General features: G+C 37.9%; 1 protein-coding gene across 1 annotated transcript in view; it reads right to left on the bottom strand.

The window, feature by feature from the left end:
- LOC126419493 (rhomboid-related protein 2-like) overlaps nucleotides 1–26,742 on the bottom strand; it is a 71,176-nt gene that overhangs the window by 44,310 nt on the left and 124 nt on the right. Inside the window, exons 2-4 of the mRNA XM_050086682.1 lie at nucleotides 26,523–26,711; nucleotides 16,270–16,449; nucleotides 3,262–3,398 (exon numbers count right to left, since the gene is read on the bottom strand). Of these exons, the coding sequence (XP_049942639.1) occupies nucleotides 3,262–3,398; nucleotides 16,270–16,449; nucleotides 26,523–26,711 (506 nt within the window). The remainder of the gene's footprint in view (nucleotides 1–3,261; nucleotides 3,399–16,269; nucleotides 16,450–26,522; nucleotides 26,712–26,742) is intronic.

Below are 26,742 nucleotides of genomic sequence, written 5' to 3'. Positions count from 1 at the left end.
GCTGATGGAAGTGATGGGCATCAACCCTTCCCTTCTGATCCCCTCTAGCTTGCTCTTCTCTTCCAAACCAGCCTCTGAACCCAGCAGGAGGAGACAATGTTTGCACACATGTACTTTTTGTTAGTAAGCTTAGAGCTTTGTCTGAAAGCTTAAAAATGACTTCAGTCTTGTTTGTATGTCTGTTAACCCCTCAAAACCAAAGCTATTACTTGTTCACTTATGAAAAGTTATGGCATGGAGACATGGTAGTAGCTGATTCAGACCATGGGTGTAGCTTTGTGGCACAAAACCCATAATTGTCTGACAATAATGTGTTCAACTACTCTGCATATTCATAAACAAACACTGACATATACATTGAATTAGAGATCACAGAAATATTATATGTAAATGAATATGAAATTGAATAAATTTGTTGACGGGTTCTATGAAGATACACGTTGCAGACATTATTGAACGCAAAGGTTGGTGGTGGGGTGTACTCAGCCTCATGATGCCAACTGAGGAGCTACTCGAGTGAATAGTAGCAGCTCCGGTCAAAGAAAACCATCATAACAACCGGGAGAGCAGTGTGCTGACCAAACGCCCCTCCTATCTGCATCCTCAATTGAGGATGACACGGTGGTCAGATGGTCCTGATGGGCCACTTGTGGCCTGAAGACGGAGTGCTTAAGGTTGGTAGTGAGTGGAAACAACTGAATATAGGTCTGAAGTCATACACCTTCAGCTGAAAAAGCTAGTCCTATCAGCCACTGAGCTGTAAATCTTCATAAAGTGAGCAAGTAATATATGGTGAGAGGTTACCTTTACTTCTTTCTTTATTTAATAGAAAACATGACATTGGTAAGTCTGTAGACAGAGAACGGATTATAAAACAAATGTACAATGCACAAAACATAAATATGTGTACCTTTTGATAAAACAATTAGTAGATTAGAGCTAGAACTAGTTGCTGCAGCTGAACACATGGCATAAGTTAATAAACGGAAAAGAAGTAACATAAAAGATCTATTATGTGTGAAGCAAATGGCACAGAAGGTGTGCTGGAACAGAATGGGAAACTGGATGTCATCTTTGTTGAACAGCCATAAGGATTGGCCTTCAACAGTACTTTATCAACTAAAATCTGTTTGACTGGTTCTTGTTGCAGTATGATAGAACATGTTGCAGTAAATAGACAAGGCAGTCAGTCCACAACAGGGAGAATAAAATTAAGGAAACTGGTTGCTTGTCCGTATGAAAATTCCTGGGTGGCAACATGTATCTGAGATACTGAGAACTTGCAGTGTACAAACTGTGTAGATCATACTTGACAAGCTAAACCTGTGTGTTGAATTTTGACTCATATGTAGGTACCTGTTTCTTTCAGATAATACCATTACAGCTCAAATGATAGAACACTGCCCATAACAGGCAGATATTTGGGTTTGAGTTCCATGTTTGAACAGCATAACACGTTGGCAGCTCAAGTAGAACTGTAATCTCTCATTGGTATTGGCTATGTTATGTAAAGATCACACCATGAATACTTGCAGTTCATTCAAGTTAACTACAGTACATACTCTACAAGCTAAATAAGCAATTCATCCTCATTATAAAGCTCTTAAACAATAATGGAAATTCCTGGATGGAGCAACACCTGAAATAAACAGAAAAGCAACCACTCACCTAAATCAGATTGATGTGTAGAGCACAAAAGTGCAAAAAAAAACCAGCATTCACACTAGCTTTTGAGCACTAGCTCTTTTTCTAGCAAAAGTACACACATTTGTGTGTGTGTGTGTGTGTGTGTGTGTGTGTGTGTGTGTGTGTGTGTGTGTGTGTGTTTGTGTGGGTGGGTGGGTGGGTGGGAGGGTGGGTGGGTGTGTCCTTTTCCTATAAAAAGAGATAGTGCTTGAAAGCTGGTGTGAATGCTGCTTTCTGTTGTACATTTCTGTGCTCCACACGTTGATGCAATATAGGTGAGTGGTTGTGTTTCCCTTATTTTATAATGCTCTTGTTCCTGTCAAGCTAAGTCTACCATCTAATACAGTGTTACCTCATCTTTTTCAAGCAAGACAGTTGCAATTTGTCATAGTAAGTATTCCAAAACATAACAGTATATAGTGAAATGAGGAAGGCATTAAGTGCCTAAGCACAGTCATATAATTATTGTAAGTTATGATGAGTCATATTTCTTAGCTTTGAACTCTGAGCTTAAAGTTTACCATAGATGAGTGAGTTTTGCCTGGTAAATTAGGTGTCCATAACGTCAAATGGAAGTCATTACCATATTTCCAAAACCACTATAGAATCATTTTGGCTTTGAAATGTTGATTAATAACTGTTTTTTTTATTTTTTTTATTACACTTGTGATAGAGAAGACATACACCAAGAAAGTATATAAATGGTTATCTCTAATATTTGTAAAGTCCAGTTTTCATGGCAGCATCTGAACAACCACAGGCTCCAAGGTGGACTAGATGAATGTCACCATAATATAACACTATAACTGCCAGTCTATGTACATCTTACTGCACAAGTGTTCTTCTGGAAAGTAGAATGTACAAAAATGAAATTAACATTATGTAATTGGGAGCATGACTCATCTGATCTAACAATTTAAATTCTTGTTCTGTACTACAATGATGGTTTAACTGTGGCAGTTTTTATCTAAACTGCTGATTTCACGAGGGTAACAAGAATGGATAACTAGGTCATCTTTTGTGAAGTCCCACTTGTAATGGAATGCAATGAACAGTATCCTCTGAACTATTGACACTTCCACAGAATCGTACTCCACTCTCAGTTCCATGCAATATTCTGCTTCGCAGAGAGACAAAGGTTCTGATAGTCGTGTTCCTGAATGACGGACATGTGTCTATTGCTCTGTTGCCAAGTAGCAGTTTCAGTGATTTTGTCAAATTCTGAGAAATGTAATGGCATGTGAAAATACAACAGGCCTTGAGATTTCAAGATTGTTCATTTGCAGACACATAGTCATGACCATGTATGGTTTGTCAAAGTAATTTAAAGCTGCAGTGCAGTGCACAGAATCAATAACAGGCTTATTCTAAGGGCTACATTAAATGTAGATACATGTGCAGTAAAAAACATAAATATTGTATGTCTATAGAGGTTCAAGTGGATCTAAGAAGTACTATTTGTTGGAGAAAACAGAATAAAAAATGGTGCACTGGTACAAAATAGTAACTAATGAAAAAGTTTAAGAAGTCACACATAATAATTTTTCTGTATATATTATTAGAGGAGAAACTCACCCAACGTGAACAAACATGTACGTAAGGTAACGCCATGCTTCATATCTCTTATGAGGATTATACATAAGAGCAGTAGCAGCAGGGCCATTTGCTGCCATAGTTCCTACAGCAATAACATCCCAGAGAAATGTTATAACCTACACAAAGAAAAACAGAGCATCTTATCCATCACAGACAAATATTAGAAAAATCCAGGATGGTATAATGGCAATATTATGGAAAGGATAGACGGATAGACTGCTGCTCACCATATAGTGGAGATGTTGGATCACAGATAGGCACAGAAAAGGGACTGCCAAACAAGGAAGCTTTCAGCCAAAAAGGCCTTCGTTGGAATTAGACAATGTACATACACATACACACACGCAGGTGGAAAAACCCACACACACACACACACACACACACACACACACACACACACACACACATGCAAACGCACCTCGCACACGTATGACCACAGTCTCTGGCTGGCAGAGAGTGTGGTCATATGTGTGTGTGTGTGTGTGTGTGTGTGTGTGTGTGTGTGTGTGTGTGTGTGTGTGTACGTTCCGATGAAGGCATTTTTGACTGAAAGCTTACTTGTTTGGCAGTCTTTTTGTTGTCCCTATCTAAAACTCAACATCTCTGCTGTAGCACTCTATCCTTTTCACAATAGAGACAAATATTTCAAACTATAGATTTTCGTATTGATTACTTAGAAAATTTTTGCAGTAATTAGTGATGTATTTCTGTTTCTCTGGTGTTCTGGTATTTTGTGTGTGTGTGTGGGGGGGGGGGGGGGGAGGAGGAGAGGATGAGAGAGAGAGAACATGAGTTACATAAAAACTTATATATGAGACTCTAATTATATTTCAGGTATGCAGCTGTAGAAAATCCAGTTACTTCATTAATGTTTCAGCTCTACATGCTCCACCCATCTTTTAATTGAAACTACAGACCAAAGGTGCACCATGCACATCCAGCCAATTAAGCATGAAGGCCGTGCCGTGACACATGCAGTCATCGAAGTTCATGCCCTGGATACATTTATTTGATGGGTGGCAAAGAAGTTTATATGAACTTCTTGTAACCAGTCAATGAATAGCATGTAAGGTCAAACACTCTAAATATGCTAAGTTATTGGTCTGATGATGGACATAGTACTGTAGTTATATCTTTGAGAGGGAATCAAAGCAAAGACCATATTCTTTCATTTCTCAAGGCTGTAACCAACACCACATTTAATTAAATCCTTCATTAGGCAAATGTACACTGCTTCTAACACAGTTGAGATCAGAAGTTTCTTCAAAGGAAGTATTTTCTCACGGGTAGGCTGGATCATCAATAGGCACTAAGTTACAGTAAACTATTGCTCTCTACTGAAGACTGCAGCACTTCTAGATTTCTTAAATGGTTATTTGATGATCCATGATGCTTGGATTTACAAGAGTCCCAACGGATCCGGCCTTTTACTCATCAGACAGTTCATGGGAACAATTTGTAAGAGATTCAGTAATGTTGATCACACATGTTGCTTTTACAGCCTGAAAAATGTGCTGTTGTGGATTATTGCCTCAACAATAGTCATTCTAAGGTGAGTGAAAGAGTCAAAGTTCTGGCACTGAGTTACTCCTTTTCCATTTTGTTGTGAAAGTAATTGATATTCAGTGTCTGTTACTTCCAGAAACAAAATTTGACCTACTACACATGTTTATGACTTTGTGTTGGTTAAAAATTTTGATAATTAGCTTCACTCATTCTGTTTTATTCCATTTAATAAATTCCCTGAAGTTCTTTTTCATATTATTTCTTCATCTTTCAAGTGCCAGCTAGACTGTTTCAAGCCTTTGCAATAAATGCCACTTTGTCACTTTGCTATCAGGAATTTCTGAAATGTAATGTTGTTGGTAGTAGAAATGAGAAGACAAAAGGAGATGCCAGCTCAGCAGGTACAATGGAAATTGACCACTACCTGGAAGCAGCTAGGAGCTGTGCTGACCACTGTTGATATGATTCAGGCTGCTTCCGAGGCCTGCAGTGTTGTTGGGGTACTTAAGACAAAAAATCTCTGGTGTCCTTTCAAAACTAGGATGATGCTTCTCATATATATAACATGGCCAGTTCATCAACTCCCAAGTGTGAATGTAAATGGCAGATGAGGTGAATTCACAAATACTGAGTACAAAGTGAATGTGGATGTCAGTCACACAGCTGTCTCTTTATGCCTTAGCAACAGACATGGATTACTGCCACTACTGATAGATCAGAGCCAGGGTGGGATATCTCGACTGTTGGCCCTGTAGATGATATTGCGAAGTCTGAACATGCACAGAGGGTGAGTATGTTGATCACCAGGAGTCCAACACCAGGCAAGTAATGTGAGCCCATCAGGAAAATCACTGGCAAATCAAAAACAAAAACCTGTGTACACTTAGTATCTTTGCTGTAGGTCTCATCTGAGATGGGGAGTAGACTCTGCTGGCAGCCATTGAATGCACTTAATGCAACTAGCCACAAATCGTACATTGTGTCAGCATAAATGGCACCTGCCTTCAGACAGCTAACTGAGCTAGTGCAGACAGCTAGCCCTTCCTTCACTACAGAAGCAGTAATCACAATTTGCAGCATCTCACTCAGAACAGATCATGATCCTCAGGCTTCTAGTTGAGAGGAAGACATAAACCAGACGCTTAAGCAATTTTAGAATGCCTTTGGAGGGCTGTCATGCGTCCAACCAGATAATACCGTTGAATGCCCATGATATTTCAGTGAATAATCATTCCACCATCATCAGTTGGTGCTGATGCAATGATCTGTCTGCTCTCTGCCACTAGTATTTCTCTCTCGAGGGTCCAGGTTTGATTCCATGTGCTGATGGCACATGGCATGTTCAGTGGTGGGGGGTTTCAGTGTCTCTTCGGTGGCCATCACAGAACGATCTTGTGTCTGCTTGCACCGTTGCTCCTTGATAGAGCTTAGTATTGGTTCCCAGACTTAGTGATCTGCTTTTCCAGGGATTTCGAGTGTGTCCAGTCTGTTTGGGCCCAGGTGACACCATCCACCAAATTCCAACCTTCATGCCCCAATTCTTGGTGATCATGCAGCAGCTCCTTGGCAGACAAAGGCTTACCAACTAATGAAGACAATTTAGTGTCTAAAATATTCATCAAATGTTTGGTACCATGTCAGAAGTTGGATGTAACATTATGTAAAATGAACTTAAAAAATCAGAATATGGTTCCTGCATTTACCACAGAATTGGGAGGCAACATTATACTCATTCTAGTTGTTTATATAGGCAACATGATGACCTTTTCAAATGGAAATAATGGATGGAATAAAGAACTGAAGAAAGAATTAATGAATCAATTCACACACATCAAAAAAAGTTTTGCATTACCCCAGTTCTGAGAGTTGCGGAACTTGTACAGAAAATTGGAATAAAGATCAATATAAACATCATTTCCACCCTTTTTATTGCTCTTGAAAACCACACATTGCATGTTGTACCACCATAAAGCAAGATCTTCCGAGGTGGTGGTCCAGGTTGCTGTACACTCCAGTACCCCTAATACCCAGTAGCACGTCCTCCTGCATCGATGCATACCTGTATTCATCGTGGCATACTATCCACAAGTTCATCAAGGCTCTGTTGGTCCAGATTATCTCACTCCTCAATGGCGATTTGGTGTAGATCCCTCAGATTGGTTGGTGGGTCACGTCATCCATAAACAGCCCTTTCCAATCTATCCCAGGCATTTTCGATAGCTTTCATGTCTGGAGAACATGCTGGCTACTTTAGTCGAGTGACATCATTATCCTGAAGGAAGACATTCACAAGATGTATATGATGGGGGCGTGAACTGTCATCCATGAAGACGAATATCTTGCCAATATGCTGCCTATATGGTTACGCTATCGGTCGGAGGATGGCATTCACATATCTTACAGCCATTACGGCGCCTTCCATGACCACCAGCAGCATATGCTGGTCCCACATAATGGCACCCCAAAGCAACAGGGAACCTCCACTTTGCTACATTCACTGGACAGTCTGTCAAAGGCATTCAGCCTGACCGAGTTGCCTCCAAACACGTCTCTGACAATTGTCTGGTAGAAGGCAAATGTGACTCTCATTGGTGAAGAGAAAATGGTGCCAATCCTAAGCAGTTCATTTGGCATGTTGTTGGGCCCATCTGTACTGTTCTGCATGGTGTCATGGTTGCGAAGATGGACCTTGCCAAGGAAGTCGGGAGTGAAGTTGCGCATCACACAGTTTGAGTCGTAACACGATGTCCTGTGGCTGCATGAAAAGCATTATTCAACAAGGTGGCATTGCTGTCAGTATTCCTCTGAGCCACAATCCATAGGTAGTGGTCATGCACTGCAGTAGTAGCCCTTGGGTGGCCTGAGTGAGGCATGTCATCAACAGTTCCTGTCTCTCTGTATCTCTCCCATGTCTGAACAACATCACTGTGGTTCACTCCGAGACACCTGGACACCCCTTTTTGAGAGCCCTTCCTGGCACAAAGTAACAATGTGAATGCAATTGAGCAACGGTATTGCCGTCTAAGCATGGTTCAACTACAGACAACACAAGCCGTGTACCTCCTTTCCTGCTGGAATGACTTGAACTGATTGGCCTTTGGACCCCCTCCGTCTAATAGGTGCTGCTCATGCATGGTTGCTTATATCTTTGTGTGGGTTTAGTGACATTTCTGAACAGTCAAAAGGACTGTGTCTGTGATACAGTTAACGTCTATCTTCAGGAGGTCAGGGAACTGGGGTGATGCAAAACTTTTTTTGATGTGTGTAAATGACACATCGCAGCCCCCTCAGTTGGTGTCTTGGCATGAGAATGAAACAAAACGAAAAAGAAGAAATGATTAGCATTGATCAAAAAAAAAAAAATGCAGCAAACTTACTCAAGAAATTTGGTATGGAAGGTTGCAATCTGGTTTCACATCCACTCAAACCTCATTTGAAGCTGCAAAAAATGTGAAAAAAAAAATTGGCAATTGAGGAAAAACTTGTCTTACATTGCATTTCTTGTCAGCAAGCCATTCATTTGAGAAAGAACTTGTATTACATATCATTCCTTATTAACAATTCACTAGGTCACTCCTATATTTGGTTCAAAGCACAAGACTGGACAGTGCATATTGGGGTTGTAGGTAGATACAACTATGATTATCAAAAAATCCAGTGGGAAGCAGTAAAGTGAATTATGAAACACATGAAAGGCACAGTCAATGTAGGACTAACTTCCCAAAAAAAGGAACAATTGAAACTGAAGGCATCTATCATGTCGATAATGCATCAGATCTCAATCAATGATGATCATCGACTGGTTGTATTTTCAAGTTAGCTGAGGCAGCAGTTTCATGGAATTCAAAATAGCAACAAATGGTTACCCTGTCAACTACAAAGGCCCTGTCAACAGCAGTGCAAGAAGCAGTATACTTTCGGGGGTTACGCTGAGAACTCTGTATTGCACACAGCGAAAAGCCAGTGTATGCTTTGGAAATACAGATGCTTCTGCACTGAGTCACAATGGTGCACATCACACTTGACCAAACCACACTGACATGAGGCACCACTTCATAATGAGTTAATTATTGCAGGGAAAGTTCAGTAGCAAGCTAGTCAGTACCAACAAACAGCAAGCTGATTTTTTTATGATGACATGGCCAAAGATTAAGCATCAGTGGTGGTGCTAAGCCATGGGGCTTTCAGTGTTCATGAATTAACTTCTCAAGAACTTGTGGGGGTGTTGGAAACAACTATGTGTTTTGTTGTTTTTGATCTTTGGTCTGTTAAGTAATAACTGCAGAATAAATATTTTTTATAATCTGTGTTCCCTGCAATATAGTGTATGTGGATTTCATTAATTGTTAAATCAACTATATAATCTCAGTAGGATTGGCTGGAATCAACATCCAATAAAAATGTTGAAAAGAAATAAAATTTCAATTTTATTTTTTTTTAAAGTGAGATTGCATCTGTGATCACTCACCCAATGTTAGTAAATAGAAAAGGAAACACTGATATCAACAGATGCAAGAGGTACATATTCCATTTTTAAACAATAATTAATATATTTCATTGCCACATACTCTGCATCAGAGTCTTCAGTTAAGCTTTGTTCAAGTTCTGTTTTCTTATATATTTAAGCACATCCTTCATGTCTGTTAAAATGATCTACAGGACTACTTTCTAGAAACACTCTTTCTTCAGTTTCCCCGTGCTAATTGTCAGGAATGAGTGTCCCTTATGACATACAGTTCATCTTGCATTTCTTGTTTACCCGATGTTTCCATAGACTTCCTAGCAACAGATAAGTCATCTAGCAAAGCATCTTAATATCTGCACACAGCCAAAAATTTATGAAAGATAAACATAGCAGATTTCAGCCAAGAACCCTATCTAGTGATTAGTAGGAAAGGTGGTAAATTTTTATTCTGGAAGGAGCTTCTTTCAAGATTTCCTTAATATGAGATACAAGTTTGTTCTCATAAGAGAGAATGCCTCACAAACTTGATGAATAACATATGCTTCGATTGGAGCTTCTCTCCATACAATAAGAGGGCTGCCTTGTGAAGGTCCTTGCTCATTGATGCTACAAAATGAGTAACTGCATTCCTAATTTCTGACCTCCAGAGGCATCTTGCTGTAAAAACCCTTCCATTTTCATTCATGAAGACCTCAGTCAATGTAAGCATGTAATGCTCCAGACAGATGTCACAAAAGCACCCTTGCAGCCACCTTGTGCTGACTACTTTCCAGTCTTAGAAAGAGACATTCATGCAATGGCACTCTTAATTAATACCAATCAAACAGGGTTTCCATCAAACAGATAAAACTAGCCGATCTGCTCCTGTCAGATGACACTGCACATGGGGCAGCCTCTCCATCAGCTGATGCCTGCTTTCAGACCCTACCCCACTGACCAGGCCTTCACCCTGATATCCCTCCAGCCACCCTGGTATCATCACCAATGGTGTCAACTGCCACAGACACTTGCACGTCATGATACTCTTCTCCTCTCAAAGGGCACTCTCACTCACCCACACCGGTGCTGCTATGCATGAGAGTGGGCAGGACAGTTCAGTACAAATTTCCTTTCATCTCAGGATCTCCACTCTACCAGAGGAGCACTGCATGGCATTCAAGCAGTCAAACATGTTATCGAAAGGGTGGGCTTTCTTTGTGCTTATGTGACGGATGATGTGGCAACACCTTCAGTTACATTTAATGACTTTGTTTGAGTTATTTCTTTGGTTTTTTCCTCAGTTTTCTGTCTCCTTGGTTTTTGTGTCTATTGGGGTAAAAAGTATATAGCACTTACACTGCCTTTATTCTATTGTGGATCATAGTATTCACACTGTCACTACTAACTTTTTATCAATGTGAACAATTCTCACTTAGATCATGTGGCATGTTGGATGCAGGTAAAAGAATATAAATTAAACATAAGAGCACCACAACTCACATAAGCTACACTCACTATTGTCTCTGGAATAATGAAGCTGGACCTGTTCCTGGTTATGGAGTGGTCATGAAACAGAAGCATTGCACACAATCAGTGCAGTGATCATTGCAAGAACTGCATTACTGAAGTGGTCTGCCTCATAAAAAATTTTTAAAATTTTCCAAAATAATTTATCTAAATAATAAATAGGGATGTATTCAATTTTTTGTGACCAATTTACTCACAGTTTTGGTTAATGTTTCATCACTTTTTTGTTATTAATTTAATTTGCAGTTAATGGCAATGTGGCAATAGAGTCGTGTATTATGAACTTATTTTTGCTTCTTCATTATGCACCAAGTGTCAAAACATTTCTGCTGGAAATATTATGGTACCCATTCTACTACCTCTGTTGGATTAACAACTAATGTGTAAAAAGTAATTTTTTCAATGAAAATAAATTGCTAGAAAGATAGTAGTATTTCCGAATATCCAAATATCTTTCCTCCATTTTTGTGAATGAATATGAGTTAGTAGAGGAGATGGATGACAAGGAGATGGTAGATGAGCTTTTAGGCTTACAAGTGCTAAAACAGGCCATTTAATGGTGCTGAAGATCACTGGTAGAGATGATGAGAATTTCAGACAAGTAAGTTAAAAAGTGTACTTAGCCTAAATGACATGAAAAGTTATTCAAAGTGCTTGGAGACATTGTGTCTTTTACTTTGAGGAGATAATTCAGAAGAAAGGTACACAACTGTAAAGCAACTTGGGGGGTGGGGGTCATATACAAGTGGACACTTTGCTGTATTCTACAAAAAAAGAAATGTGTCAATGAAGTGTCACTGCTGTTTACAGTTCATTAGCAATAATTAAAAGTATTTAGTTTCTAGTGGAAAGCATACATTTTCAGATTGACTCTTTCAGATAACAACCCACTTGACATCCACCGCATCTTATCTATCTCAATATTTTCAGTGCACTGGGAAATCTTTTGAATATATGACTTCCATAAGAAAAACTTTTGTGCAGAAACCCAAACCTTATGAATAGGGTCTTAAGAATTTCTTTACTTTCTCCTTTAGTGTTCAATCTACCCTCAGTTTGTAATATAATGCAGAGACAACTGCTTTCTGGAGAAATGTAAGATCAAGTGTTCTACTGCCAATGCACTGGCAGTTAACAACTAATATTTTATGAATATCATCGTCTGCATGTGCTATCCAGACAGCTACATTAAATGGTTTATCTGATGACTGGTTTTCTTTGGGGAAATTAGGGGTTTTATTTAACCTACATTAATCTATATTTCACCTGAACAGCCATTTCTGGTGAATAGTGGGCACTTGACTTATCCAGACTGACAAATCTCCATCCTACAGACCAGGTTGAAGAATCTACAGCAAACCTCATCATAAAATCAGAAGTTTCTCTGGTTTAGATTCTCCATTCAAATTCAGACTAGAGGACCATGTCAGTACTCAAAATGATGCTGCAAATTGACAGCTATTCTGAGACACTACTGCCAATGTATACATTTCACCACTTCAGCCAGCCTTCGCATAGGACTAACAATTATTTCAGATCCCAGGTGACAGAAGTCACTGGTGCTAGCATCAGTAACAAATTGCAGCTCATAGACAAGTAGCCTCACTTTCTCTTGGGATGTCTTCTTCCATCTGAAAGATGATATTTCCTAAACCTAACCTAATTTGGTAAGAACACCTGTTATGTTCCTAATATTCAAACTGCGTAATATTTATAGTAGTCCTCTCTAAAGCTACGCAGAACTTGACCACCATGCAAGAAAGAGAGCAAGGCCTACAGACTCCGTCTCAGTATCATCAAAAGACAGTGTCTCACACCTGTCTGTTAGAAATATGTGGCTAGTCTTTCAGTTGTTTTCCTCATAAAACAGCTCCAGATCTGTGCACAAACTGACAGCTCCATTAGATGATCACCTGATACCAGTCTGGGGATCACATTAGATAAATTTACACAGCACATTTGCATAAACTGAAGACCACCCTGGCACTTCATCATCAGAAAAATCTGCAACAACAATATGAAGGTGATTGAAAGTGGACAAAGGAGCTTCCAGTAGTTTGCAGACAGCAACCAATTCCACCATCAAGAAACCACAATGGCCATAATCACTAGCCACAACTACTTGTGAAAGCACTGACTGAACCTTATTCTTGCAACAATAAAAAGAAATTAGGATTGACAAAATGTAATTCGACTAGAACAGAATATTTGCCTTTCAGTATTTTTCATACAAATGGCTTAATCAAAGTTTACATTGTTGTCAAGTTTCATACAATAATCATTTACATATAAAAAAAACACATAAAATAACTAGCTTATTTATTTATTTATTTATTTTATTTATTTATGCATTTATTTTACCTGGCAAGATTAGGGCCTTCAGGCCCTCTCTTACACCTAACCAGGCATACTCAGATTCAACAAATTTCAGTGTCTACAGAAAATTAGGACATATAACATGTTATACAATATTAGTGTTAAAGAAAAAAATAGAGATTATAAAAGTAGTACAATGATAATTATAACAATCAAAAAATAATTATAACAATCAAGAATAATAAAAATAATAATAATAATAATAATAATAATAATAATAATAATGACTATGTATATGAAAGTAAACATATTTTTCTTTTATGAGTGTCAGTCCTATTGCTAGTTGGGAATTTTCTCGTTATATTCTTGCAGCTTGTGAGTTATTCTCATCAAGCAGAGACATAAGACGATGGAATGGGGTGAAAGAGATATAGAAGAGGTAGATAGGTTAGAGGAAGAGAAATAGAATGGTAAAATTCTAAGCTATGATGGAGAGGAGAAAGAAAAAGATGAGGGGGGGCACAACAATGGTGGCTATACCGTCCCTAATATGTAAGTCTTAAGTTCCCTCTTGAATGTTGAGTGGTTTTGGATAAGACGCAGATCACAGGGGAGCGCGTTCCATAGTCGTATGGCTGAGATGGAGAATGACACGGAGAAAGATTTTGTGTTATGTAAAGGTACAGCCAAGATGCTAGACGTATCCGATCTGGTATTGCGGTTGTGGAATGATGATAGGTGTTTAATGTGAGAAGATAAGTATTGGGGGCACCAGTGGCTAAGAAATCGATGAAGTAAGCACATCGTGTGGAGATCGCGTGCCTTATGTGGGCGTATCCACCCTAGCTGGGAGTATGAAGGACTGATATGATCATACAACCGTATGTTGCATACGTATCTAACACAAGCATTCATCACTAGCTCGAGGCATCTCGAATTTTCATTATTTGTGCCATGTTGAACTACATCACAGTAGTAAAGATTAGGCAAGACTAGTGTTTGGACTAATTTTTGTTTAACATGGGTTGGAAATATTTTTCTAAATTTTTGAATTGCATGTAGGGAGGAGAGCGATTTCCGGCAAGCTGTGACTGTTTGTTCTTCCCAGTTTAGGTGTTCATCCAAGATTATTCCAAGGTCTTTTACTGTTTTTTGGTATGGTAGTTGGGTACCATTGAGGAGTATTTATTTAAGAAGTAAACAATTTTAATTATCACTTAGGAAAAACATATCTTATGATTATTACTTTCTAGGAATTCTTCAATTGAGTAGAATTCACTGCATTTTAGCTGTGTTTGTAATATGCTCTTATATTTATTTAGTGTTACTGTAAGAGCTCAGTATGGTAGCTTATTGAAAAATTTTCTCTGCCATGCTGCCATTATGCTGAGAAATTCAAAGTGGGTTTTTGCAGGACTCTCTGGGTGATAATCCAACTAAACATCTGCCTGCCTTCTTCTGCCATCTGAAAATACATTTAGATCCTGAGGAATTGCCACAGAGAAATATGCCATAATGCAAATGAGAATGGAAGAAAGTAAAATATGAGCAGGACAATAACTGTTTGCTCACACTGTTCCTTCATTTATATAATAAAAAAGTACACAATATATTCTGCTGCACAGATAATTTGTATGTTCTTCTCAAGAAAGTTTTTGATCTTTGAACAGTTCAAGTAGTTTTACTGTTTTATTTTCATTTTTAGGAAGTCATGTGACTCACTTTTGGCAATAGTAACTGTTTTATTAATTCAGATTGCTAATTATTGCAAATTTGTTAGATTACCTATTATATTGTAAATATTCCACAGCTCTGGAATGTTCACTAAAATATGTCATCAAAAGCTATAGGAAACAGTTCTATGCAAGTGAATGTACATTAAATGTGTGATTCACAAGGTTTGGTACCTGGGACATTTCTGTTGTTACCATATGGAAATGATTTACCAAAGACCTGGAAGACTCTTAAAAAGTCATGATGTTCGCCAGTGAAAAGCTATAATATTACAAGGCTGAAAAGCAGTGAGGAGAATAATGGAAGAGGCTTACAACTGTTTCACTGCAAACAGCCCAGTCTGCAACCTAGAGGTAGCTACCATTCTTTTTGGCTTTCCCATTTTCATTTTCCCTGTTCTGACGTAAAGAAAAACTGGACTCATAGTGTTGTAAGAATATTTTAGGAAAGTAATTAAATTCTTCATTCCCTGTGTGTCCCTGCTAAACTCATCCCATTTTTCATCCTGTAATTTCTCCTTGAATAGTGCAACTGAGTCAGTATTTCTGTGAATTTTTTTCTAAACTCCTATTTTAGTTAAACCAGATTGATGGGGATACTTTATTGCTGGCATTTGACCATTTTGGTCAGATAAACCATTTATTATGAAGCTCACATCTATTTAATTAGAATTCTTGCTTGGAATGTTACTCTGGAAGTCAAAACAAAGCTAGACATTGGGAACTGCAGTTTCCTTCAATTAAAAAAAATAAAAAATAAATAAATAAATAAATCTGAAACAAAATCTATATTGAAATCTCCACATACAATCATTTCCCAGTTATTACTCCTAAATCTTATTGGTACCCCTCAAGCATGCATGCTGCGTCATAATATGAGCGGACACAGTGTACTTTGTATGCATGTAAAAAATAACTGTCTTTATGTACACAACGTAAACAATTTTACAACTTGCAAGTTGCGTTTGCACGAGTGTGTGTATGTGTATGTGTATGTGTTTCTATTGCTGACAAAGGCCTTAATGGCCGAAAGCTATAATTGTATGAATCTTTTTGTTGAGCCTAGTACGACTCAGCATCTCTGCTATATGGTGATTAGCAACTTTCCTTCTTATACATAATTAATTAGATTTACATTTTTTTGTTTGTTTAAAAGTTTAATTCCTAGTTATCAGAAATAAGGGCTGGCTGGCATAAATGTTTTAGTTATTTTCTGTGATCTGTTTGCTCTGATTAATCAGTTGTGATTTATTGTAAGATACAATGCATGCAGTCAGCTCACTTCTCCTACCCTTCTGCTCACTATCATCAAGATAGTAAAAGCTATGCAGTGACATTTAGTTTACTTTTAAACAGTCTTTTATTAAAATTCTTCTTTCATTTTAGTGCAGTCGGCTGAAGTTACTGTTAATATGACAGAAGCAGTTTTGCTACAAATACATTCATAATAAATTCACATACCTCTACAACACTGATAAAAATCATGGCAACAGCTGGTGGCCAACAACTGTACTGCTCCTCATATTCCCCAGTACCATCTACTACATCAACTTCATATAATCTGTGGCGTGGAACTACAGTTGCACGGATATATTTGCCAAGTACAGCTGCAAACAAGCTTCTGTATTCTTTCATGTGCACCTGTACCAAGGTATAAGAAAAAGTAAGAAAAACCATAATAATAGATAAGCAACTTTGTAATATGTCTTGCATTCAGTAAATATCAGACAAAGGTAAAACTTAACCACACAGGATGAGTCATGGCAATATTTACAGATAAAATGTCTTTGTCCTGTAACTATTTCTCATTTAATCAAATGAAACTATACGGTTTCAGAGGCCTTTTTGTTCTCAAACATCTATGATGTATTTATGTGGTCTGAAGTGATGAATGAAAATTTGTACCAAGGCTGAGAATCGAATTCAGGTCTGCTTATCAGGCAGATATTTTGTATTGGAATAGCAGCCCAGTTTCATTTGATGCTGAGGTGCTATTCCAGTACACTTGGAGAGCCTCTGCAATGTTGTTCAAGTTTAGGGGGAATACCAAGTGAGCTGAGGTGTGTATGGGTGTTTGGGTTGAGGAGGGATGTTCACTAGGGTAGTCCGTGTAGTTTTGCAAAGCCATTGCGCCATGGTGGTGTAGTGAGCAGGAGGCCCAGGTTCAAATCCTGGTTTTGGTACAGATTTTAATTCATCACTTCAGTCTGCATATATATACCGTATATATATATTATTTCACATTTACTTGCTTCATTCTCTAGAAAGCTTTTTATTTTATTTTAGATTTATTTTTATTAATTTTATTTATCTGTCATACATCTATATAAATATAAATAATGTCACACTGACACATTGACACATTTGAGCTTTGTCAAAAGCTGCCTTCAGGGCAGAAAACATACACATATTTACACAAACAATTTTCAAATAGCAAAAAAATGGTTCAAATGGCTCTGAGCACTATGGGACTTAACATCTGAGGTCATCAGTCCCCTAGAACTTAGAACTACTTAAACCTAACTAACCTAAGGACATCACACACATCCATGCCTGAGGCAGGATTCGAACCTGCGACCGTAGCGGTCCCGCGGTTCCGGACTGCAGCGCCTAGAACCGTGTGGCCACTGCGGTCGGCTTCAAATAGCAATTCAGGGAAAAGGAATTAATATGTGCAATGGATGTAAAATAATGATGACTGAAATATGTTCACATATGATGTGTGCAAGTGAACAATGCCTAAAGCAGAATGAAATACACAATTTCACCATAAAAATTATGTTCTTGCAAGTTATTTCTGCATCCCTCCGCCCTACGTGAACTAAGCCTCGATGTGGCAGGCAGCTCAGTACTCAACGATCCAGATGTCAGATGTGGGACAGTCTATTCCTAATAACCTGTTGCTTGGTAATGGGTGACAGGACGTTAATTAGTCAGCAACATGGGAGAGGAAGTGAAGAAGATCAAAAGCTTCTGTGGCAGATGAAGATATCAATGTCAATGGCAAAGAAAGGGGATGAGTCAATTTCTCCTCATTGTAAAGATGGAGAGGCTGCACCTCAGTATGGCAGATCTAGTAGAAGAAGCAACCTGCCAAGCAACCCAAATATCCACATTGTGTCTGACCTGCAACAACTGGCTATATGATCAGTATGGTGGCTGCAGAAGTCAGTAGTATATGTTACCAAAGAGAGTGGCTACAAAAAGTGTCTGTTCCCATAAAGGGCTGCCAGTTAAAACCCATCTGGCAATGAAATCACAGATGTAACATCCCAAGAAGCAACTGAGATCCCTTCTAATCTACTTTCAAGTAAGACATGAAGATAAACAATGAACGGAAAAGACTCTAGGAGGTAAGAAGAATCTGAGATTCCTACAATTTCTCACATAAGGCCCAAGGAAAAAACATCTGATAGGTATATGAACATCAACACCTTACTAAAGATTAGGAAACTTAAACAACTGACAGACATGTTAAACAGATACAACATACTAATACTAGCGCTTCAGGAAACCAGAATGGAGATGAGAATATATTCATGTCAGATAGCTACAGAACTTGTAAATGGAAATCAGCCATAAAGAATAAATATACTTGGAACAACTTTCATGGTCATGGTCAAACACACATTCAACATTAATGACATATTTTACATCTCCATCTCAATGAATATCACTTCTCCCTTTTAGATCAGCAAACAATGGCTGTACCATCATAAAAGTGCACTGCACCTACCAACAATGATAACAGAAAAAAACTCAAAAAATTCAATCAATTTTGGACACATTTAATGAGACATCAAAAATACCAAAGAACCACATAAAATTACTAGTGGGAGTTTTCGAAGCACAGGTCGGCAGATAAGAGAAATACAAGGAAACAGCAGGAAGTTTTGCTGCCCACAAATGCACAAATAAAAGTGGAGGAAGGGTCATCAACTTCTGCAGACAATTTGACTTAAAAATAATTTCAACCTTTTTCAAAAAAATAACAAGGAAAAAGAAGACCTGGTCTTCTCCTAATAAACTATCAGGTAGGCTTCAGTTGGATCTTGTGGCAACACCCAAACAAAAGCGTAGATAAATTATGAATATTTAGTCAGAAGAGGACCAGACATAGACTTGGACCAAAGTTTAACAGATGCCAGAGCCAAATTTCAACCTAAAAGTCCAAACCCCAAAATAAAAATGTCCATACAATTGACACAAAATTTGCCTGACAACAGGAACAAATTATTTAAAAAGCTTCACACAAAGAAGATGGGGAAACTGGGATGAGATCAAAGGAGCAACTACAGAAGTGGTAAAAGTTAGTTAATTAGTTATGTGTTCCGTTGATCAATCTCATGGCAACCATTATGATGTGGAACATGTCAAGTGCATAAGAAATGCACATATGAATCAAGTTTTTTTTTTCTTTTGTTTTAAGCTTAAAATTTTTATTACCTACCCCAGTTCCTTAAATGGCACAAAATGCATATATTAGACCTATAGATTTATTTATTCCTATTGAAGAATTCATCTGCAATATAGAAGGAGTTGTCAAGGATATATGATTTCAGTTTATTTTTGAAACTATTACTGCAGTCTGTCAGACATTTTATTTCATCTGGTAATTTATCAAAACATTTTAGAGCAGCATATTTTACCCTTTTCTGTACCAAGGATAGGTTAAGTAGAGGATAGTGTAAGTCTTTCTTCTGGTACTGTAATCATGAATATCACTGGTGTTTTTAAACTGGTCCATGTTGTTAAAAACAAAGTTCATTACTGAGTAAATGTACTGTGAGGCTGTTGTAAGAATTTCCAACCTTTTAGACAGCGGCTTACAATATGTAATATGTGTGACCATGAGCCCCACACATTATTCTAATCACTTTCTTTTGAGCAGTGAATACTTTTTGCCTTAGTGTCGAGTTACCCCAAAATATTATTCTGTATGACATCAGAAAGTGAAAGTATGAGAAGTATGTTAGCTTGCTAATTTCTATATCCTCAAAATTGGCAATTATTCTGATTGCAAAAGTTGCTGAACCTGGTCACTGTAGGAGATGCAAAATAAGAATTTTCTAATTAAGATTCTCATTTATATGTACACCCAAAAACTTAGTATGTTCTACTCTGGCTACTAACTTCTGTTGAAGTGTTATATTTATTGAAGGAACTGTACTCCTTCCAGCAGAAAATTGGATGTACTGCGTTTTTTTCAAAGTTCAGAGCAAGCCTATTTGCAGAAAATCAATTAATAACTTTTCCAAAGACATTATTTGTATCATTTTCTATTGGAGTTTCTTTTACTGGTTTAATGATAATGCTTGTATCATCAGCAAAAAGTGTCAGTTTAGCTTCTTGTTCCAGATAAGAAGGGAGGTCATTCACACATATCAAGAACAGAAGGGGACCCATGATCTGACTCTGTGGAATATCTAATGTGATTTCACATCAGTTAGATGAAGTGGTAAACTTCTTTAAATCACTTAAACCATATAAAGAAACTTTTTGCTTCCTGTTCTGTAGATTTAACTTAAACCACTCATGTGCTATTCCATTTATACTGTAGAATTGTAATTTCTGCAACATAATGTCATGCTTTGGACATGTCGCAAAAAAATCCTATTTGTGACATTTTATTATTTAAAGGCTCTATTATGTGAGCAGTGAAATTGTATATTGCTGTCTTAGCGGAACTGTATTTTTGAAATCCGAATTGTAACTTGTTAAGTATCTCATTATGCTGAGATGGTTAACCACTCTCGAGTACATTACTTTCTCAACGATTTTTGAAAATGCTGTAAGCAAGAATACTGGCCAGTAATTAGTGACACCTGTGGTGTCCCCTTTTTTGTTGAGTGGCTTAACATGGCATATTTTAACCTGTCTGTGAAAATACCTTGAATTAGTGACACATTACATATGTGACTCAGAACGTCAGCTGTAACTGCTCCACGTTGTTTCAGTCTCTTGTTAGAGATGTCATCCACTCCACCAGAACATTTATTTTTCAAAGATTTCATAATTTTCCTTATCTAATAAGAGGTTGTTTGGTGAAAATTAATCTGACTAAGATTTCTCAAAGAGTTAGAACAAACATCAAGAAAAAGGAAATATAGAAAGTGGAACAAGACATCGGAAGAAGTGATAGTGTGCAGACTAACAGCTTGGAAAAAATGGGACTCCTGCAAAAAGGAGAGAGGCTGGAACACACTGACTGAGATCATACGACAGACATAAAAATAGGAAACAGATATAAACTTCAGACAGAACAAAGTTAGGGAATTCTACAAAGTTTCCAAAGAAGAAATAATTGGGTACACACAGGTGAGCCTTGTCTTCAAAGATTCTACAGGCTAACTGATTACCAAGGATGAAGACAACTGCCAGTCACTAGCAAAGTACTTCAAGAATCTTTTAAACCATGAGTAACCAACATGACAACTAATTTTCAGAAAATCTCAAAAGGATAAACCACCTTCAGAACCACAGTCGCTGCACCAAATTGAACATGTTGGGCAGCTGAAAAACAATAACAGAGCAACAGGTGAAGACAGGATATCAGCTGAGATGTGAAAACTGGGAGGGAAACATTTATGAGGTTATTAAAGTTAATAAAATAAACATAAATCGCGAGTCTTTTTCAGAGAAATGAAGAGCAGAATTAAAAGCTTTGAGGCAAAAGAACCCTTCATAACAGAACAAGATGGCACAATAAAAATTGGCAAGAAAGATTTGTGTAAGGAAATGGCTAGGAATTTTAGGGATTTTCTGAATGCAGAAGCACCAACAATAAAGTAGACACACTAATGCTCCAGGGAGAAAAGTCAGGATAATCTAGACAATGCACCCACCGGGGAAAGGTAGTAGCAGAAGCAATTAAAAACCTCAAAAACAACAAGACATCAGGCAATGATGGTATCTGATTTAATCCAGGACACTGGCACAAAGACTGATAATCAGGAACTTTCCACAAGCACCTCCCCTCCCCTTGCCAGGCAAATACTAACAGAAAAAATTTTCCATCACCAAGATTCGAATTGCACAAGTGCACTGTAACAACAACAACTACAGAGGCAGGTACAGACAGAATGTGATACCAGAAATCCCTGGAAAATCACATATGAGGTTTGTAACAGCTCTTTTCCCTATTAATGTGCCTTTTTACTTATTGTGTAACCCTTAATCATCTCCTACTCTATAGCCTCTTTCTTATTGACAGATTTATTTATTTCTTGTTCCACAGATCCATTATGTAAACAGACCACATGACATGGAAAGAGACAATTTTACAAACTTTCTGTGTTCATTAGACAACTACGCACTTGGGATTAAGTAACTAGTACTAATCAATTAAATGTGAACATGTTATGCATGTTCTGACATAAAAATAAGATGACGTACACTAAACAGGTCAGGCATGCACTACACATCAGAGGCTGCTACTCAGGTAGCTGACTCTGTATGGTGTGCTATAGGAAACCCAGAAGTATCAGTGTAAGATTCAAAGAAATACCTCCCACATGTGAGAGTGTTAAAATCATAATGGTAAACTGCTGCAGCATTAGCAAAAAAAGTGCCATAGTTTGAAGTGATCATGAAAAACAGTGAAGCTCACATAAACTAGGTACAGAAAGCTGTTTAAAACCTGAAATTGACAGCAGTGAGATTTTGGGGGAAAATCTGAGTGTATATCAAAAGGATAAACAAATGGGAAATGGAGGTGGTGTATTTGTTGCAGTAGACAAGAAACTCAAATTTTCTGAGATAGAAATTGAAGCTGCATGTGAGACTGTTTGGGCAAGACTCAGTATCAGGAGTGAGTATAAAATGATAACTGGATCCTTCTATCACCATCCAGACTCATCTCTTGATGTAACTGAAAACTTTTGAAAAACCTCAGTTCACTTGTATATAAGTTCCACAATCATACTGTAACCATGAGTGAAGACTTTAATTACAATTCTGTTAGTGCTGGGTATGATAAGACATCCTGTGAAAAATTACTAAATATCGTCTCTGAAAACTACCTACAACAGATACTTACAGACCCCACACGTGATGGAAATACATTGGATCTAACGGTAACAAATAGGCTGACCTCTTTGAAGGTGTCAACGTCGAAATTGGTATCAGTGACCATGACATAGTTGTGGCAACAATGATTACCAAAGTACAAAGAACAACTAAAACAAGCATATATATATGGTCAATAAAACAGATAGAAAATCAGTTATGTGATATCTTAATGAGAAACTTGAAACTTTCAGCACAGTGCATGAGCATGTAGAAGAACAATGACTCAAGTTTAAAAGAATAGTTGACTATACACTGGATAAATATGTACCTAGTAAAACAGTCATAATGGGAGCATGTAAGGAAACTTCTAAAGAAACAGAGATTACTGCTAATAGGTGTAAAACAAAGCAAAGGGATATAAATAGAGAGATACTGAATGAAATGTGTCTGGCTGTCAATAGAGCAATGCATGAAGCCTTCAGTGACTACCATAGCAGAATTCTTCTTCTTTTGCTACTGCCTTAGCCCCACATCATTCATAGGGTCGGCAGGGCTAAGTATGGACCTGGCATCGTTAATTTTAAGGAGTAGCCGGATGCCCTTCCTGCCACCACCCCATACTCCCCAGGATGGAATTAGTGTACCCCAGCTGTCTCCATCTAGTGTAAATCATGAAAGAGTGTGAATGTGTTTCAAATGTCTGCAAGTCATGTAACAGAAGCGGGACGTGGGGACCAGCCCGGTATTCACCTAGTGGGATGTGGAAAACTGCCTAAAAACCACATCCAGGCTGGCCGGCACACCGGCCCTCGTCGGTAATCTGCCAAGCGGATATGATACAGGGCTGGCGTGTCTACCCGAGTGCAGGAAACAGCGCGTTAGCGCTCTCGGCTACCCTGGTGGGTAGGCTACCAAAGCAGAATACTGTCAAATGATATTTCACAGAACCCAAAGAAATTTTGGTCACGCATAAAGTGTGTTAGTGGCACCAAAGTTAGTGACCAGTTGCTCAGGAGTAAGACAGGAACAGAAATTGAGGGTAACAAAGCAAAAGCTGAAATGCTCAACTCCACTTTCAAATGTTCCTTTATAAAGGAAAACCCTTGAGAATTGCCGCAACTTAATCTTCATACCACTGAAAAGATGAATGAAATAAGTATTAGTATTAGTGTTGTTGAGAAACAGCTGAAATCATTAAAACTGAACAAAAATCCAGGGCCCAATGAAATGCCTATCAGATTATATACTGAATTTTTGGCTGAGTTAGCCCCTCCTTTATCTATAATTTATAAACTATAATCTTGGAAAAAAGCACAAGTCACACTTGTCTACAAGATGAGTAGTAGAAGTGATCCACAAAACTACAAATATCTTTGACATTGATCTGTGAGGCGTCTTGAACAGAATGATGTCCTCAGTGCCAACCAGCGTGGATTCTGAACACATCGATCATGTGAAACCCAATTCTTACTTTTCCCACATGGCATAGTGAAAGCTTTGGATCAAGGCAGTCAGGTAGATGCAGTGTTTCTTGAGTCAGTACCATACCTACGCTTATTGTTGAAAGTACATTCACATGGGTTTTCAAGTGAAATTTGTGACTGGATTGAGGACTTGTTGGCGGGAAGGACACAGCATGTTATCTTGGATGGAGAGTCATTGTCAGATGTAGAGGTAACTTCGGATATGTCCGAGGGAAGTGTGTTGGAACCCTTGCTGTTCATGTTGTATATTAATGACTTTGTGGGCAATATTAATGGTAATATCAGACTTTTTGCAGATGATGCAGTTATCTACAATAAAGTGTTGTCTGAAAGAAGCTGCGTGATTATTTAGTTAGGTCTTGATAAGATTTGAAAGTGGTGCAAAGCTTGGCAACTTGTTTTAAATGTTCAGAAATGTAAAATTACACACTTCACAAAATCAAAAAACCTAATATCCTATGATTATAATATCAGTAAGTCATTGTTTGGAATAGGAGAACAAGTATAAATAACTGGATGTAACACTTTGTAGGGATATGAAATGAAGTGATCACAGAGGCTCAGTCATGAGTAAAGCAGGTGGTAGACTTCAGTTTATTGGTAGAATACTGGGGAAGTGCACTCTATGTACAATGAAGACTGCTTACAAATCACTCGTGCAACTTGTTGTAGAATATTGCTCAAGTGTGTGAGAACCATACCAAATAGGACTAAAAGGAATATTGAATGTATAGCGCAGCAGGAATGATCATGGGTTTGTTTGTGTGAGAGTGGCCCAGAGGTAGTGAAGGAACTGAACTGAAAGATTCTTAAAGACAGATGTAAACTATCCCAAGAAAGTTTACTATCAAAGTTTCAAGAACCAGGTTTAAATGACAAGTCTAGTAATTTACTATGACCCCCTACACAATACTCACGTAGGGATTATGAGCATAACACTACAATAATAACTGCACACACAGAGGCATTCAAACAATCATTCTTCCTGCACTCCATATGTGAATGGAACGAAAAGAAACCCTAACAACTGGCACAATGGGATGTACATACTGCCATGAACCTCACAATGGTTTGCACAATATACATGTAGATGTAATATACTGCACAACACAACACCACCTGTACATAGTAGGATGAGAGTTACAAAGTGCCTCCCCCTCATGTTGCATTTTTTTCATACTTTATGTGTGATATTTATACATAATATGGGCTGCACCAAAATAACTATCCCAAGAAAGTTTACTAACAAAGTTTCAAGAACCAGGTTTAAATGACAAGTCTAATAATTTACTATGACCCCCTATACAATACTCACATAGGGATTATGAGGATAACACTACAATAATAACTGCACACACAGAGGCATTCAAACAATCATTCTTCCTGCACTCCATATGTGAATGGAACGAAAAGAAACCCTAACAACTGGTACAATGGGATGTACACACTGCCATGAACTTCACAATGGTTTGCACAATATACATGTAGATGTAGAATACTGCACAACCCAACACCACCTGTACATAGTAGGATGAGAGTTACAAAGTGCCTCCCCCTCATGTTGCATTTTTTCATACTTTATGTATGATATTTATACATAATATAGGCTGCACCAAAATAATACAGGAGGTCTATATAAACTGTGTAACACAATTGTTCTGAATTTACTTTATAGTTTCAGTTTTTACATCAAAAAGTGTATGAACTGTGAAAAGAATGTAGATGTTGTGCTTCACTAGCAGCTCAATCTGTTCACAATTTTGGCTTTGTCAGTTCCCAACCAAATTGGCAAGTTCCTGCATAACATAGACCTGTTATGGTACAGATTAGTCTGTCACCAAAATCAAGATTTCAAGAGAGCAGATGGGGGGAGTGTGCTAGGGTTAGAGGGAGAGGAGGGGGAGAGTCTACACGTATTAGTGGTTAGTTAATTCTCACAGCTTTTCTTGGTGTCAAAGTTTTTATTCCTCTGAGGTGCATAATTTTAATAATGTACTTGCTTTGCCCCTAGTGTTCAGTGTATTTATCTTAAGGTTTTTCTGCTATAAAGCATGTATTTTGTTTCTTTTAAAACAGATAAATATGTTTTTGACTTGTACATTTGTTCAGTATGTATTTAGTTAGTCAAATGACTCTATTTTTTAAGCAGACTGCTCTAGATTAGGCTGCAGTGAATTGTTATTTAAACACATTAGATAAACTAATCAGTATAAAACATACCAATTGCACGAACTCATCCCACTCCAAGTAGCCATTCTGGTCCTGATCGGCTTTTCTCAGAATTTCTCTAACAGCAACATCAGGAATATCTCTTTCATATGATGCACTTCTGATGATATTCTTCAGCTCTACGAGCGATATTCGCCCATCATTATTCAAATCATACTTGTTGAAGATTCTCCGCCAGTGCTGCAAGTGAAATGATTTGCATAAAAATGTC

Source organism: Schistocerca serialis, chromosome 9 (assembly GCF_023864345.2).
Source record: "Schistocerca serialis cubense isolate TAMUIC-IGC-003099 chromosome 9, iqSchSeri2.2, whole genome shotgun sequence".
NCBI lineage: Eukaryota > Metazoa > Arthropoda > Insecta > Orthoptera > Acrididae > Schistocerca > Schistocerca serialis.
Note: the sequence above shows the minus strand (reverse complement) of the source record. Positions and strands in the feature narration are given on the sequence as shown.